Source organism: Fusarium phalaenopsidis, assembly GCF_050370095.1.
Source record: "Fusarium phalaenopsidis strain FUZ10S chromosome Unknown contig_32308, whole genome shotgun sequence".
Classification (NCBI taxonomy): domain Eukaryota; kingdom Fungi; phylum Ascomycota; class Sordariomycetes; order Hypocreales; family Nectriaceae; genus Fusarium; species Fusarium phalaenopsidis.
Genome location: NW_028145402.1, coordinates 390,700 through 405,375, shown reverse-complemented (window position 1 = coordinate 405,375; position 14,676 = coordinate 390,700). Strand labels below are relative to the sequence as shown.

The 14,676-nt window shown below is 50.6% G+C and overlaps 3 protein-coding genes across 3 annotated transcripts; 1 reads left to right on the top strand and 2 right to left on the bottom strand.

The window, feature by feature from the left end:
* Nucleotides 1-672: 672 nt before the first annotated feature.
* On the bottom strand, nucleotides 673-1,724 carry LRP88_11490 (isopenicillin N synthase family dioxygenase; the record flags this gene model as incomplete). Its single annotated transcript, XM_083247916.1, has 2 exons — nucleotides 673-1,509; nucleotides 1,557-1,724. The coding sequence occupies 2 exons, from the start codon at nucleotides 1,722-1,724 to the stop codon at nucleotides 673-675; spliced, it is 1,005 nt and encodes a 334-aa protein (XP_083096423.1).
* A 2,978-nt stretch (nucleotides 1,725-4,702) lies between these two features.
* Nucleotides 4,703-6,781, bottom strand: LRP88_11489 (uncharacterized protein; the record flags this gene model as incomplete). The annotated part of the gene is made up of 6 exons (XM_083247915.1): nucleotides 4,703-4,739; nucleotides 4,787-5,784; nucleotides 5,837-5,972; nucleotides 6,046-6,078; nucleotides 6,133-6,437; nucleotides 6,638-6,781. The coding sequence occupies 6 exons, from the start codon at nucleotides 6,779-6,781 to the stop codon at nucleotides 4,703-4,705; spliced, it is 1,653 nt and encodes a 550-aa protein (XP_083096422.1).
* Nucleotides 6,782-10,053: 3,272 nt separating this feature from the next.
* LRP88_11488 (uncharacterized protein) lies at nucleotides 10,054-10,974 on the top strand (the record flags this gene model as incomplete). Its single annotated transcript, XM_083247914.1, has 3 exons — nucleotides 10,054-10,368; nucleotides 10,428-10,458; nucleotides 10,538-10,974. 3 exons carry the CDS (start codon nucleotides 10,054-10,056, stop codon nucleotides 10,972-10,974), a joined length of 783 nt encoding a protein of 260 aa, XP_083096421.1.
* Between the last annotated feature and the right edge of the window lie 3,702 nt (nucleotides 10,975-14,676).

Below are 14,676 nucleotides of genomic sequence, written 5' to 3'. Positions count from 1 at the left end.
CCGTGTCATTGATAACAAGTATCCACTTGGGCGAAGCCGGAGAAGTGGAGCCCCCGGCATCTCGGGGAGCCACCGGGCCTCCCGTTCTTTCTACAGATTGGCTTGATCATGTGGATTGTCGTCCTACCAGTTGGTTGATCAGTATTCGAGCTTACTTCTTTCTAATTTGGTTGATCATGCAGTCGCTCAAGCCCCTATCTCGGCTCCCCAGGCCAGAGTACGAATGGTGAAGGTATAGGGTAACACACACAAGGTACCCAGGTAAGGTCATTCATCCTGTTGAACAACACCTTTGCATCGTTAGACACATATTCATCCTATTCCTGTTCCTCTCTCAAATTCGAGAAATGCAGAGCAGCCCTTTTCTGGTGTGGAGATCCATTGTATTCGTTGGTGATGGTAATATCCTTTCACACGGGGAAGACAGAGTCAGTCAAGGGCAAAAAAAGACATTTGTGAAAGCCCGATCACATCGAACGGCCAAGAGTGAAAAACTACAAGACCACGCAGAATGTCACGGAAATGGTCCAAGGAATAAATATAGTTTAAACAATCTTATTCCCTGAAAATGCAGACTTCGCTAGCTATAGCATACATGAGGATGTTAATCCATATCATCCACTCATTCCTCCCAAGTTCTTTTGCCCAGGAGTCCCTTTTTTACACAATCACTTAAGCAGTAGCAGTAAACAGCGCCTCAATTCGGCGGTTGTTCCACTCCCAAGCAGTAACATCCTCATACTTGCAAGGCGTAGCATCGGTGATGAACTCCTTCAGGGGCAGCAGAGAAGCACTGCGGTTGGGCTTGGCAAAGTAGGCGATCGAGTATCGCTCGGGGATGACTCGCTCGTCGCCGGCCTTGATAGTGGGAGGGTATGTGACGCGGTGGCAGGCTGCCTTGAAGGTGTCGTTGGTCAGGCGCTGGAGAGAGTCGCCGATGTTGAGGATGATGTCGGTGGGCGCTGAGGATTCAACGTTTCGGAAGTTTCCGAGGTTCTCCTGGTCTTCGACCTGGAGACCGCCTGTGGAATCTTGGAAGAGCATGGTGATGGTGCCAAAGTCGGTGTGCTCAGCGATGCGGGTCGCGGTGCCGTCGGCGAGCTCGGAGGCGGGGATGGCTGGGTAGTGAAGAAGACGGAACTCGTTCTCGGCGCGGTTGTGGAGGGACTTGAGGTGGTCCTCAGACACACCGAGGGCAATGGCAAGAGCCGTAAGGATCTGGAGTTCGGTCTTGAAGGCCTTCTCGTAAAAGTTCTCCATGAACTTGCGGAATCCAGGGAGGCTCTCCTCAGGAACCCAGATGTTGTCGACGAGATCATCAGTAGCGGAGCCCATGTCGAGAGTCTCCTTGATGTCACGGGTCTTGAGAGGACCAAGACCCTTCTCGTAGCCACTGATGTTGGCAACGTTCTCCTGACCAACGTAGCTGTATCCTCGGTTGGGGTTCGCCTGGGGAGGGTGCTTGGCGATCATCTTTGTCTCGTGGGAAAGGTTGAAGAACTTTTTGGTCTGCGGGAGTTAGATCAGCTACACAGGCATTTGGTCGAGTGTCTTACCTGTTCAAACAGCTGCTTAATGTCCTCGGCAGGGATGCCGTGGTTCTGGAGCTTGACGCATCCTCGCTTCTTGAGGAGGGTGAGGAGGCTCTCGCAGAAATCCTTCTTCTGGGCCTCGGTTCCGAAGAACAGGGACATGTCGAGGGTATCAGCGTTGACGGCGGCCATTGTTGCGGTTGTGAGTGCAGGGGTGGCTGTGAAGAAGAGTAGAGTAGAGTAGGAGTGTGAAGAGGTAGTGTTGATTGATCTGGGCTTGATGAATTGTTGACCAAGAAGCCGTCTCATCTATTCTTAAATACTTGAAGACCTCGGAATCAGTTACTCCTTTCCCAATTTCACAGCCTTCCATTTCGGTTTCAATTGTGATCCAGACAAGACATCTCAATCGGGAACAACAACACCACGTTGCCAGTTAGTGCGACCCCTATCTACCGAAGCCGTCAAGAGCCGCTCCGCCCAGCCTAGAACTGCACCAGAACAAGTCCCCGGGCTTGCCGAACCGCGTGGCAACCAGACCAACCTAGACAGAGATCCCGAGATAGGTATTTGATCGGTTATCCTCGCTGGGTGACGAGATAAGGGGAAGATTCTACCCCGCAAAAAGCGATGAAGAGGGTCGAGCGCTACTGATAGTTGGCGTGGGGTAGGGGCGCGAAAGAGGTAGGAGATCCCGATGTCTGGCCTAATCCGTCTTGGGGTGTTGAACTCACCGGGACGAAGGGCCCTACAAAGTTTGTTTCTTTCAACTTCTATCATCAGGGGCAATTAAATTTATGAGTTCAAATGCCGTCTTAAACCGTGGGCCGTTTGTGCCGAGTGTAGGTGTTGCACTGGATTCACGGGGAGCTATCGTGGATTGGCTCCCTTTGCTGTCATGTTAGCCATACCGACGTGCACAGAGATGAGCACCGGGCATACTAGGATACAATCCTCATGTCGACGAGCACAGTGAGGAATTTAGTATCAAAATGTTAGACCAGATGTACCTCCATCTGCGTAAATCCTAGGCGGTCATACAGGTCCGGCCCTTCAATGAGGTCCTTCGCAGACGCCTCGTCAACCCCTGCAAGTTTTGACAGCGAGGGTAGACGGAGAACATATCCTGCCACACGCTTAAACGCCCCAGACCCTTCCCTGCAGAGGACTAACCCCCAAATCTCACAGTTGAAATGGTGTCCCTGAAAGAGTTGGGAGACTTCCATCAACCAGAGGTCCACCACTTTGCCGTCTTCGTAGGAGGAATCTATCGTATCAGGGTAATAAGCAATATGCGCCCCGGTACAATCGGCGAACTGTGCTCTTCGTCTGGCGGGGCCGAAATGGAGCTTCTGGGGCTTCATCCATGCTCGGACTTTGAGGCTGGCGGATTGGATTTCGCCGCTGCGGGCCCCCGGTATCTTCCATTTGACATCGAAGGATACCACCTCGATTGTGTCCTTCGTATCCCTCTCTCGTTCTACCATGTTGATGGCGCCTGAGATCGAGGTCCATGACCAGCTTGGCCCTGCACGTTGGGATGGACAAGGTTGAGGCTGTTCTGCCATCCAACTAAGGTCGATAGCCCAGGTGTTAGCAAACAGACCCGCAACGTAATCAGTCCCCATCGCCTTAGCCACGTCCTGTCCGATAGCTTCAATAGCGACGTATCGATCACCAGGGTTCGTCATATTGCGCCTGGTGTAGGTGGCAAGAAGCTCGACCCAAGTCCTATGCGCTCCATCTCCGCTAAAGGCGAACAAGCCCATCTCATCACCGTATCTTCTCGACTCCAGGACCTGCGGGAATCTCATGCCACCATCTGACTTTCTCTCAGATCGACAGAGCCAGTGCGGCTGTAGTGAAGAATAATACAGGATTCTCGGCGACAAGACATGCTCCTGAAGAGTCCAGGCGCGGTAATTAATGGGATCTGGGTCTGCTTCTCGACCGGCGTGTGGGACAAGATACACTTCTCCCTTTCCCCATGTGCCAGATATGAATGGTATCTTGGCAATGGGTTTTGCTTTCTCGGGGCATTCCCGGGACTTGAGGAACCCTTCATAGCAACTCCCAGCGCTGGCAGCAGATATTGTGACCATGGCACCGCGATAGATGTCGCCCATCTTGGCTAGCTGGCTTCCTTTGTCGTCGTCGTCATCTTGGATGATACAAAGAGAGTCGATCCAGATATATGATATTCCCTCTATACTTTGGGCAACTTGAATAGCGTCTTGGACCGACTTGGGTAGGCTTGCAACTCTGATGGATGCCTGATACGCAGCCAGCCTCGCCCGGGTGAGTTTGTACTCTTGATCGCCTCCCCAACAGTAACTCAGAGCCGCATATCTATAATGCTGATGATTGGGAACGAGGCACACGGTGGATTCATCTTGCCCTAGCTTCAGGAGCCTAGCTGGAGACTCGCAAGTGCCCTTTGAAGAACACTTGGGGTGGTTTGTTAGACAGTTGGAGAGCCAGGAACTAGCTTTGGATAAACTCGGAGCAGATCCAGGCTCCAAGTTGGGTAGCACACGATTCACAACACTATGAACGGGATCCCCTATATCGGATGAGTTAATTTAAGAGATAAAGGCTTAGGAAGAAGTACCTTCTTGTGTGAACGCGAAAAATGGCCTCACTATCCTCTTGAACCACACATCGAGCGAATCTCCTGGACCGTAGCACAATGAGACCTCGATGGGCGCCGAGCGGTCAAGGGCCTCTGGGTACCGCTCCATGGGACTTTTAAGAGTGGCGTAGAATGTGCAACCGTTTTCTGCACCGTGTACGATGTCGTCGAACGTGAGGTCGAGAGAGATGGATTGGTCACCATCTGGTTCGAAGTGCTTGGGAACTTGGATTTGCATCTTCTGGCAGAACGCGCAGGAATGCACCCAAGACCAGTCCATGTTGAAGTGTATATAGAGTATATATCCTATCGAGGAAGTTGGCCCTCAGGGATTGAGAGACCAGACTTATCGAGAACTGGGCCCAAGCTGAGAAAGACGCCCAATATGCACCCAAGAGCGCCCAGTCACGTGTTCCATGTAGGAATATCATCTAGATAGAACTACTCGTCAAGAACAATCTAAAGGTTTCGTTGAATTATTAGGTCTATTCTATGGTGATAGTAATAAGTATTTTATGTTGCATCCAGGCTTGACTCGTTATTTCTCGGATGACGGCTCATAATAGGCGCCCAATCTGTCCCATGTTAGCAACTTGCTGTCTATAATGAAGAGCAGACTTACCCAATAATTACATAACAGGCATACATCAGGGCTCCTTTCAGCCCAACGGCCCTCACGCTCGTACTAGTACGACTCAAGATAAGCAGGTTGATCAACAACCCCGTACCCACCAACGTCGTCGTCTCAAAAACGTTGAAGGCCATCTCGAGGTCCCGGTGCAGCATCCAGGCTATCAGGACCGTCAGGGGCGCCACGCAGAGGGCGATCTGGATTGCCGAGCCCACCGCGACTGAGATGGCTAGGTCTAGCTTGTTCTTGGTGGCCACCGTCACGACCGTCACGTACTCGGCAATGTTTCCAACTACCGGGAGGATGATGAGGCCGATCATGCCTTCTGAGAGGCCGCCTTCGTGGGTCACGTCGTCGATCTCTTTGACGAGGAATTCGGCGTTCATCGACATGAGGGCTGATGTGAGGACCAGCACCGTTACCGATGCGAACGTTCCGCTTGAGTTTGTTGGTCGAGATGGTTGAAGCGCAGACACCTCGTGGGCGTGTTCCGGCAAGAACTGACTTGCGATAGTCCCGTCGTTTAATGAAGAGTCTCGGCTGTGAAATCCCTGGCTAGCGCTTAGTGAGCGTGAGCGGGAATGTCCCCTTGCCCGGAACCCTTGCTGATAGGAAGAGCCAAGTCGAGAATCGGGTCGTGCGGGATCTCTATTCACAGGTTCCTCCTCGACAATCTCGGGATTCACTCTCGACTGGCCCCTATCCAGAGTCGTGCTTCTCGCACGGCTTTGAGCGTTCTGGTCTGCGAAGCGGATACTTCGAGATCCAGCGTTGGCCTGAGATAGTGACGCTTGCCCGCGGCGATGTCGGGTGTTGCCTGGTTGAAGATTCTGCAGCGGAATAGGCAGCGTTTCCACTACCTTGGGCCTCATCTCGTATGCAAAGTATATGACGTAAATAACGAGCACGACCAGCGAAGTAGCACGGCTCATGCTAAGAGCGGCCTCACTCCTCTTGCCCTTCATATGAAACGTGTAATCAAAAGCCGTCTTACAAAGTCAGCATATACATTGTAAAAGTGAACGAAAAACTCACAGGTACTAAAATGACAAAAACCGAAATGAAGAGCAGGCACGCCAGGAGCTCTGATTCTTCCACGCTGCAGTGAGGGTCATGACTGGACATGCTACTGGCCAGAAGAGCAGAGCCCAGAATCAAGAGGAGATTCACCAGCACACTGCCTAGAATGGATGCTTGAACGATGCGAATATGGTCATTCACCAGTGCAACCCTGCAAAAAAAGTCAATACTCGGCTTCAATGCGGTTCTCGGCATTCCTTACACTCTGGTACGAGTCAGCAAAAGCATTCCAGTAAAAACACGTCAGAAAAACCCACAAAATAATCAACTCGACGAGATTGCCGAGAGTAATGTTCAAAAGCGCTCCGATAGTGTCTCCCGCCTCGGTCGCTATCCGCTCAGTAGCGTCCGTCAACATGACAGATAGCGGAATAATGGCGATGGCGTTGGTGATGAAGGTGACCAGCGGTGAGACTTCGTAAGAATGAGCCGCCAGACCGACGGGCACGAAAATGAGAAGCCAGTTGAGCTTGGAAGCGACCAGAGTCGCTCGAATCTGACCGAAGAAGCCGAGATTGGGGTCGTTGCTGCTACCGTGGTCGAATCCATTCCATTCCAAGGGCTGAGTCTCCAAGTCGGTGAGATTTGAGCTTGACAGCTGCTGATAGCGAAATCCACCTCCAAATCGCGATGATGCACGCAGTGCTCGCTTTATCGTGTCTTTTCACCAGCTGCTTCATCAGTACACGCGATCTCTTTCACTTCAAACACCCGGCAAACCCGGGGGAGGGGCGTTCTCGCACCTCGCAGGCTAAAGCCTACCCCTGAGACTTGGTGGTGACCGCCGGAGGCCTCCTGGTCGAGGAGGCGCGGCGAGCGTTCGTCGGGCGAGTCGTCTTCATCTTGGCTCGCACTCAGAGGAGAGCAGTCGTTGTACCTGGGAGCCTCAGCGACGAGAGAACCCATTAGGAGAGAAATGTCGGTAGGAGAATGCAGTTTTTTTTTTTTTCGCAGGGGAAGCTGGCAAAAACAGGAGGGGCAATTTAAAAGGACATCTCACGATGGAGGCGGCCGCTAAATTATTACCCCTGAATCCAACCTGGGGCCCTTAATTGGAAACATTGGGTCCTTAGTGGATGTGAGGGATTTAGCCTTGTTCTCCCTCCGCAGGAGCCGCGCCGCCCAGATCCTTTGGCTGGCATTGATTAAGCAGACGCCGCCATTTTGTCCCATTTCCCCTATCATTTATCTCTTTATCTAGCTAATAAAGTTCCTCCACGTATCGTTCGCTTCTTTCCCCCAGGTTCAAGGCCTGCCTCGCTCACCCTCACCTCCTTGACGTGTGACGCCCCACAACCGTGCCCTTGCAAAGACGAACCATGCATAAAAGCAAATCGCAATTAAAGACGTTGTTAACCGACGGGGGACGTTTCATCCGCTAGCTTGCTTGGTTTCAATCTGAGGCTGACTTTGTATGGACCTTGACGATTCTGTTATGCTCACCGACTTGGCGGGACAGGAATGAGAAATGGGGCTTATTATTCAGCCCCAGGAATTTGGTCCTTGTTTCCGGGTCAATAACCGCGTAATCGTTGCCACTATCGATGAAAACCGAGAAACGCATTTCACGCGTATCGACGTTGGCGAGACCCACGTATGATGCAAGACAAAACAGACGACAAGAGAGTGGATATCTGGCATGCCACTACTCCGTCCAAACACTCGTCATCCTCAGCAAATCCTCATTACTATCTCTTTATAATTTTATTAAATAGCAGTCTAATCTTGTTCATTTTTCGGAACTATTCAATCAACACGATCACCTATCCGTCAGATGAAGCTACACTACCTAACCGTGCCTCCCTTCGGATTTGCCTGAGGGATACAGGAGAAACGACTTGGCAAGGTAAATCCAGATGGTAGATGGCATCACCATGGGACCTTATGAACTCATGGATCTCCTGATTGTCAACTCTGAGTGCACGCGAGTGTCTCTGTGAGGTGACGCGCTACCACACCTCCACCACACGTGAGCTCAGCTGCATCTCCCACGTATTGCGCCATGTGAGATAGGCATCCTCTCCGTTCACATGGAATATGAATGCGCAGGCATTCCGTCTTAAGCCATACCAAACCACCAAAGTATGCAGCTTGGGCACCCTCAAGGCAACAGTGCCTGCTTTGTGCAGCAAGGAATCAATCTCCTGTCGACTTGTCGTAGGCCGTAGGAGTCTCGATGTCAGAGCTAGAGACTGCAAATTTTCCCAGACCGAGAATGGATTGGCGTTTTGGAAGAAGCCTTTGGCGTCGATTCTGAACGAGGCAGAGAGGTGCTCAAGGTCGCGGCTCTTAGTAGCAAAGGCGGTAGCAAGTTGAGGATCTGTGATGCGGTAGGTTTCCGCACGAGAGGGCCAGTGTGGTCTGGTAGTCGCCTTGACCATTGCTGTGGTAACATAGTCGCTGAAATCTTCAAATATCAATATTCTCTTGAGAGTTTGGGTGGACGGCTTCAATATCAAGTCCGCCATGTTTGCGACTCAGGTGTCAGTGATGGAACGCGTGGAATAGGAGCTAGCATGGAGACGCACTTTTGTCATTTGTCATCATCCACTCAGTCTCCCACATCCGCCATGGCTCGAGGGTCAGGCGTTCCAGACGGGGAAGCTTGTACAGTAGAAAATGAAGTGATGAAGAGGGAAGTGAACAGCGCATTTCGCGACGTATCATGAGACATGTCACGTTTTCGACGTGAGGGGGCGCTCGTCTGTCGGAGAACGAGAGATGGGGCATGTCGAAGAGCCGTCGTATATCTGGCTCGGGAGGATACTGGACCTGCTTGCCATTGACCCAACCGTGGAGCGGATCGTACCAACTATAGTCGGTCTTTTGCACAGTGGTAGAGTCCTCCTCGTCAGAAGCAAGATAATTCCTGAATCAGTGCTTAGAATCGGTGGGGGAATGCGCGCCAAGTTCCAATGTCAAGCCATTCTTCGTCTTCCAGGTGCTAAGGATGTTAAACAGCCTCCGGGTTCCATCGCTAATCGTGGAGCCGATTCTTGGTCTTCTACTAGAAGGCCACCGTCTACTTCTGCATTGCCGACACGGATACGTTGGCAACTCGATATCGAGCAAAATATGCTGAACAAGGTCCCTCGTCCGAACGACTAGACGTTGGAAATCATCTAGGCATGACACGCTCAGCTTTAGCCGACAAAAGTTTCGCTTCTCGATAAAGAGCTGCCACTCTTTGCGGACTGATGCGAAAGAAGCCCAGCCGGGGTGTCTCTGCTGTACGATCGCGTCCAAAATCATGAAGCGAATTTCTGCCGGCAGCCGCATGAAGGATAAGGTTTTCCATCTCGTCGAGGTGTGTAGTGCCATTCCATGGCTTCTGGACCTATCCACCATGGTTGAGGAGTGAAGAGGTGATCAGGGGTGTCGGAGAAAGGAGAATTCGGGCTCAAACTTATCTTTTTTTCATCATTGTGCTCTGCTTCTTATACAGAAGGGGAAAATGTTGGGCACGACGGAAAAATGGCAGTCTTCAACATAATAACGACGTTGGAACCTTGAGCTGCATAACGCCGCGGCCTTCTTTTTCCAATGTTTCCAAAAAGGGGTGATTCAGCCACAGCAGCAAAGCAAACAGGTACCAGTATATTATGTACATGTTTTTTTGTGGCTTTTGGTATTTTACTCTGTTCCAACTTCACTATTCTCGACATTTGGGCCATCAACTCTATCTCTGATGCCGCAGCTTCCATGCAATATGGCCAATCACAGTTCAGACACTAAATCTTCTATTTGAAGGTTTAAAAGTACCGTACAAGTAATGCATCCTACAATCCTACCTACTTGCGCAACTACGGGAATGATCTTCACCTCCTCTAGGTATGGGCTGATATGGTCGGGAGAGAAATGTCAAAAATCGCGCTAACCAGAATCTATCTCGCCTGATTTTCTTCTCAGCGTGCCATATGAAACACTAACAAGACTGCATAGACCTTGCAGCCAACTTGCATCACACGACGTCACCACTCCGCATATCTACGCACTGGACTTTCGGACTTTACGGATGTAACGGATTTCGAATAGCGAGCTCAATAAAGCCGACTATTATTGAAACCGAACGAGGTATGTATATAGCAAGGTGCCTATCGTATATATATGTTGCAGATTTCTTCTTATAGTCAGCAGTCGCATCTGCCAAGACTCCGCCATCTATCTCATCAGCGACCATGTCTCCACGAGTCATCATCTTTGGCGCATCTGGCGCTGTCGCCCGAGCGGCTGCCTTCGAGGCCCAGAAACGAGGGGCCACTGTCTTTCTCGCCATGCGAGACACCAATAAAGCCATCCCCGGGCTGACGCCCGAGATCGAACAAGAGCGCGGCTTCAAGCGAGTCAAGGCAGACTTGTCCGATCCAAAGTCTGTCCAAGACGCCATTTCTCAGTCAGGCGCAACCGCTGCGTTTACGTATATCGTCCATGCGGTGCAAGATGGCCTACGTGCGACTTTTGACGCTATGAAAAAGGCTGGCATATCCCATGTCGTTCTGCTGTCTTCATACACATTGTACCGACACCCAAATGCAAAGGCTGCCATGAACAGCTCCGATTTCATTCCTGCGGTCCACGCCAAGGTTGAAGTTGCTCTGGCTGAAAGTGGACTGGCACACACCATTGTCCGACCGATGTATTTCAGCAGCAACTTGAAGGAAGAAGCTGAAGGTGTCAAGAAAGGAGAAGTCAAGCTGCTGCGGCTAGAGGCAGTTAGTGATTATATCGCACCAGAGGACATCGGATCTGTTTGTGGTGTGAAGCTGGTTGAGCATGAGGCAGAGTCAGAGATTGTACCTTTGTGCGGTCCAGACCTGCTCACCCAGAAAGAAGCTTGGGAGATCGTCGCGCAGGCAATTGGTCGTGACTTGACCATCACAGAGATAAGCGAAAAGGAGTTTATCGCCAAGAAGGAGGAGATACGTCCAAGTTTCATTGCTCATGCTCTCGCTGAGTACTTTCTTGGAGACGACAAGGCGAGATATCCGGCAGACCGGTACAGGGAAGCTTCGGCAAACATCAAAAAGTACACGGGGAGAGATCCGATCAAGCTTTCTACGTGGATTAAGGCGCATAAGAAGGAGGTGTTTAATATCTAGTGAACCTATATCTACCGCCAAGGAAGAATTTAGATAATGTACGTATAGTAACGGAGGTAGCAAAGACTGAGTCGAGACCTTTGCTAGTTAGCAGTTAACGACTTTACATTAGTATACTACTAAGTATAGTCGCTCTTCTGCAAAGTGGACTAAGAACCATTAAATTAATTCACCAAGGTTCCTTTTAAGTAAAGCTAGATAAGCCTGGGGATGTTATGTTCTGCTAGAGCTATAACTATAACTCTCTAAAAACCTGGCAACCCAAAGCACGCCAGATACCAAGCCGACTCATGTACACTCATTGCTCAACCCAGGCAAGTTGCAGGCTACTTGGCCTCTTTAAATCTATGGAAAATGTGTTAATCTGAAAAGAGGCTTGCTGTCTGGCTGCCTTTTGCTGGGTTAAACAACTTGCGTTGTCTGGACGACGAACCCTCGGAAGCAGGCCATACTTTGGGCACACCAGGCTTGTTGCTTGGAACCCACTTGGGTTCGTCACCCATATGTGTCGTATTCATCGCAGGCGGCACCAGCCGTTGCGCACCCTTCGGGCGAGCCATGAGTCTCATAGTAGACGTATCATACGCAAATAAGCTCAGAAAAATGCAGCCGCCCGTCTCGGGAGGATCAAGAACGTACGCCCCTCTGTAGCTAGACTCCACATCCGCCTCCTGGCCCTCGCAGAAGAAGGCAGTATTCCAGCCCGCCAGGCAGAGGTCGAAGTTCAACAGATTCACTGACTTCCCTGCCCTTTTCCCTTGACGATTTACAATCACCTTGCCGGGTCATCTTCATTTCAGCATGGGCACAAGACGCCAACTCTCGTGGAGGGCTGCATTGCCATTCATCTCCTTCTTTGCTGTCTCATTTCTTCTACTTTCCTATGCCACATTTTTCCACCGTTCCCATTTGACCCCTCGTGCCTCTGCCATAGATGGCGATCTTGAAGACAATGTGGTTGCACATCTTGCCAAGAGGGCAACCGCTACCTACGAAGATGCTCGCGAAAAAGGGCACAAACTACATTGTCTGATGGGCATGTCTGAGGCAGATGTCAGGGCAGCCAACAGGAGAGTCTCGCTAGAAGCCCCAATCTGGGCCCAGACAGACACGATTGGCGAGCTGGAAGGCTGGGTGAATGTCGATGAGGACATACGACCAGATCCCTTCTTTTCGACTTACTTAAATGATGCATTGAGAGATCTCGGCATCGAGCCGGAGTTTCACCGTAGTCTCTGGATGCACCTCAACCAGGGAAATATTTTTGAGGATCCGACCCGTATCGTTACTGATGAAGAGGATTGGGGCGATTTTGAAATAGGCCAGGTAAATTCACCCTCATCTCGGTCAGGCCAGGGATCAGGCGCAAAACCATAAGACAGCACTGACTCTATCGATTCTATATGTAGCCATGCCAAGCATCTATGCAAAACTCTTTCATTATAGATCCTGGTGTTGTAATCGCCGACAAGAATCTTGGAGTCACTGAAGCCAAGAGGCAGCATCTTATTCAGGAACCCCCACCCACAACCCACATTCAAAAGGTGAGTAGAAATTCCAGCTCCTGTAAAGGGGGTGTTTTGTTATTCTTTTCTTACACCTGCTAATATAGAGCTGCAGTGGAGCGATGTAGCGTGGATTCAATGGGTGAGCAAACTGATCCGTCTTCCTTTTCTCCCTTCTTACCCAGTTTTTCTTCACTTGCTTCTTTCTGCTTATTGCTCTCGCTTCCTTTCATATTGGGCATATCGATATACTCCTCTCAGATGTCCTTTTCAATGGATGAACAACTTCTAACTTCCCAACGCGGGTGATTACAGACCCAGGCCTGCGAATGGTATAACGGGAATGTCGCAAACGTCAAATACATTATTCGCTCCTGGATCACAAACCACTTCACCCTGTCGACTGTGTTCCAAGCCCTGATCAACAAGGATAACAGAGACGGACGAGGAAAAACCATCGGACAGTGGGCTAATAGGATAACACTTACCGTGCGCGACAACCCGGACGAATTCTACGCCATACTGGGCAGTCCCAACGGGTCAGGGTCGGCCTACTTTCTCATCAACCACAATCAGAGAATGGGCGTCAAAATCATCAACAAGGTTGACATATTTGTTCCGCTTATTCCTCTCAAAGTGACTGGAACTAGCGTGGATAGGTTCCATGAAGAACGAAAGGTCATGCTATTGTTCCATGTTACCGATGTCTGATCGACTTGGCCTTGGCGTTGGTATCCTGTCTTGTTTTGCAATGTGTGAGCATGGGAAGAATCAAGACTTTAGTAGGCCAATAGCTATCAATTCCAAATCATTTCATCTTGCAGGATCAAGTGCCGCTTTAGTACCCTATTACCTATCCCTCATGCTGTTGCTGCACGCCAACTACAGGGCGTCATGATGATCGATACTTAACGAATGAGCCGCGGCAATCGAGAGTAGAGCAAAATCTAGATAAATCTTTAGGCACAACGATGCCAAACTAAGAATCAGCATAGAAGGTGCGCCCTCGCTTCCGGAGCTCGGCCTTGAGATTGGCAACCTCGTCAGGCGGCAAAATACTTTCCCACGCGAAGAAGTAAAACTCGGTTGGGTAAACTGGCTTGTGTATCCCAGAGGTCAAACCTAATAGGTGCATTCTCCGCGTATCCCAAAAGGCAAAGCCCAGCCGGCGGAAAGAGTCGAATTTGACACCAGGGATGGGCGAGCTATTGCCAGCGCCAATTGTAAGGGACCTAAAATTAGACATGCCAGATGACTCCCTGTTTAACGATTCCTCGGTCTGCCCCCATCGAATGCCCTCGTTGACAAGTGGACGCTTGACTGGTGTGCTGTCCTCCGGTACGGGAGAACCCTCCTTCAATCGGTGAGTTTGCCCGTTTCGACGATACCCCCAAAGAGTCCAGACCAACTCTTTTCGCTTTGGAAATGCCGTAATCCATCTAAGACTCTCTGAGAACGGAGGTGGCCGTGGTAATCGATAGTGGCTATCTTTCATGGCATGTCCAAGCGTCGTCAAGTAGTGCATCGCAGACCTGATCTCTTCAGCCTTGCTAATGCGACTGTCGGGTCTCTCGACCAAGTCTGCCGCGTTCATCTGGCTCAACATGTCGATACCTTCCTTGGACCAGCTTCTATCCATCTTTTCTTCAACCAGACCTTTTACTTCGCCCACAAGTTGTATGATCCACACGGCGCGTAAAACCCTCATTTCCTCGACCCAGCTCGGCTGTCCTGCATCGACTACCTTGGCAGGTATACCGACAAATTCACGATCCCATGCTGCGACCCAGTCGTCGTTGGGGCCATAGCCATGGGTGTAATAAGGCATTGGGTTAAAAGCATGTAACGGCCTGAGGTCTCTCAATCGTGCTAGATACGATGCTAAACACGCCTGCGACAGGGCAGAGATTTGGTATGCTGTTGCGACAACCGACCTGAGTATCGCCACGGGCACGATCGAGGCAGATAAGGATTCAGGACCAAGAGTAATGAATTTCGCGTCCTTTGGTTCACCAAAAGGAACCACGCCGCGTAAGAACTGGGTCTGGAACTCGTTCATATTCCGAAAAGGAAGGGCCTTGGAGCGCGCGAGTATAACTCCACGGATGAGTTCTCGGATCTTGGGTGGTAATATTGAGTTCGGGCCAGAAAGTATGCCTTCGGTAATAGTAAGGGCGTGACCTGAAGAGGCGCCAGG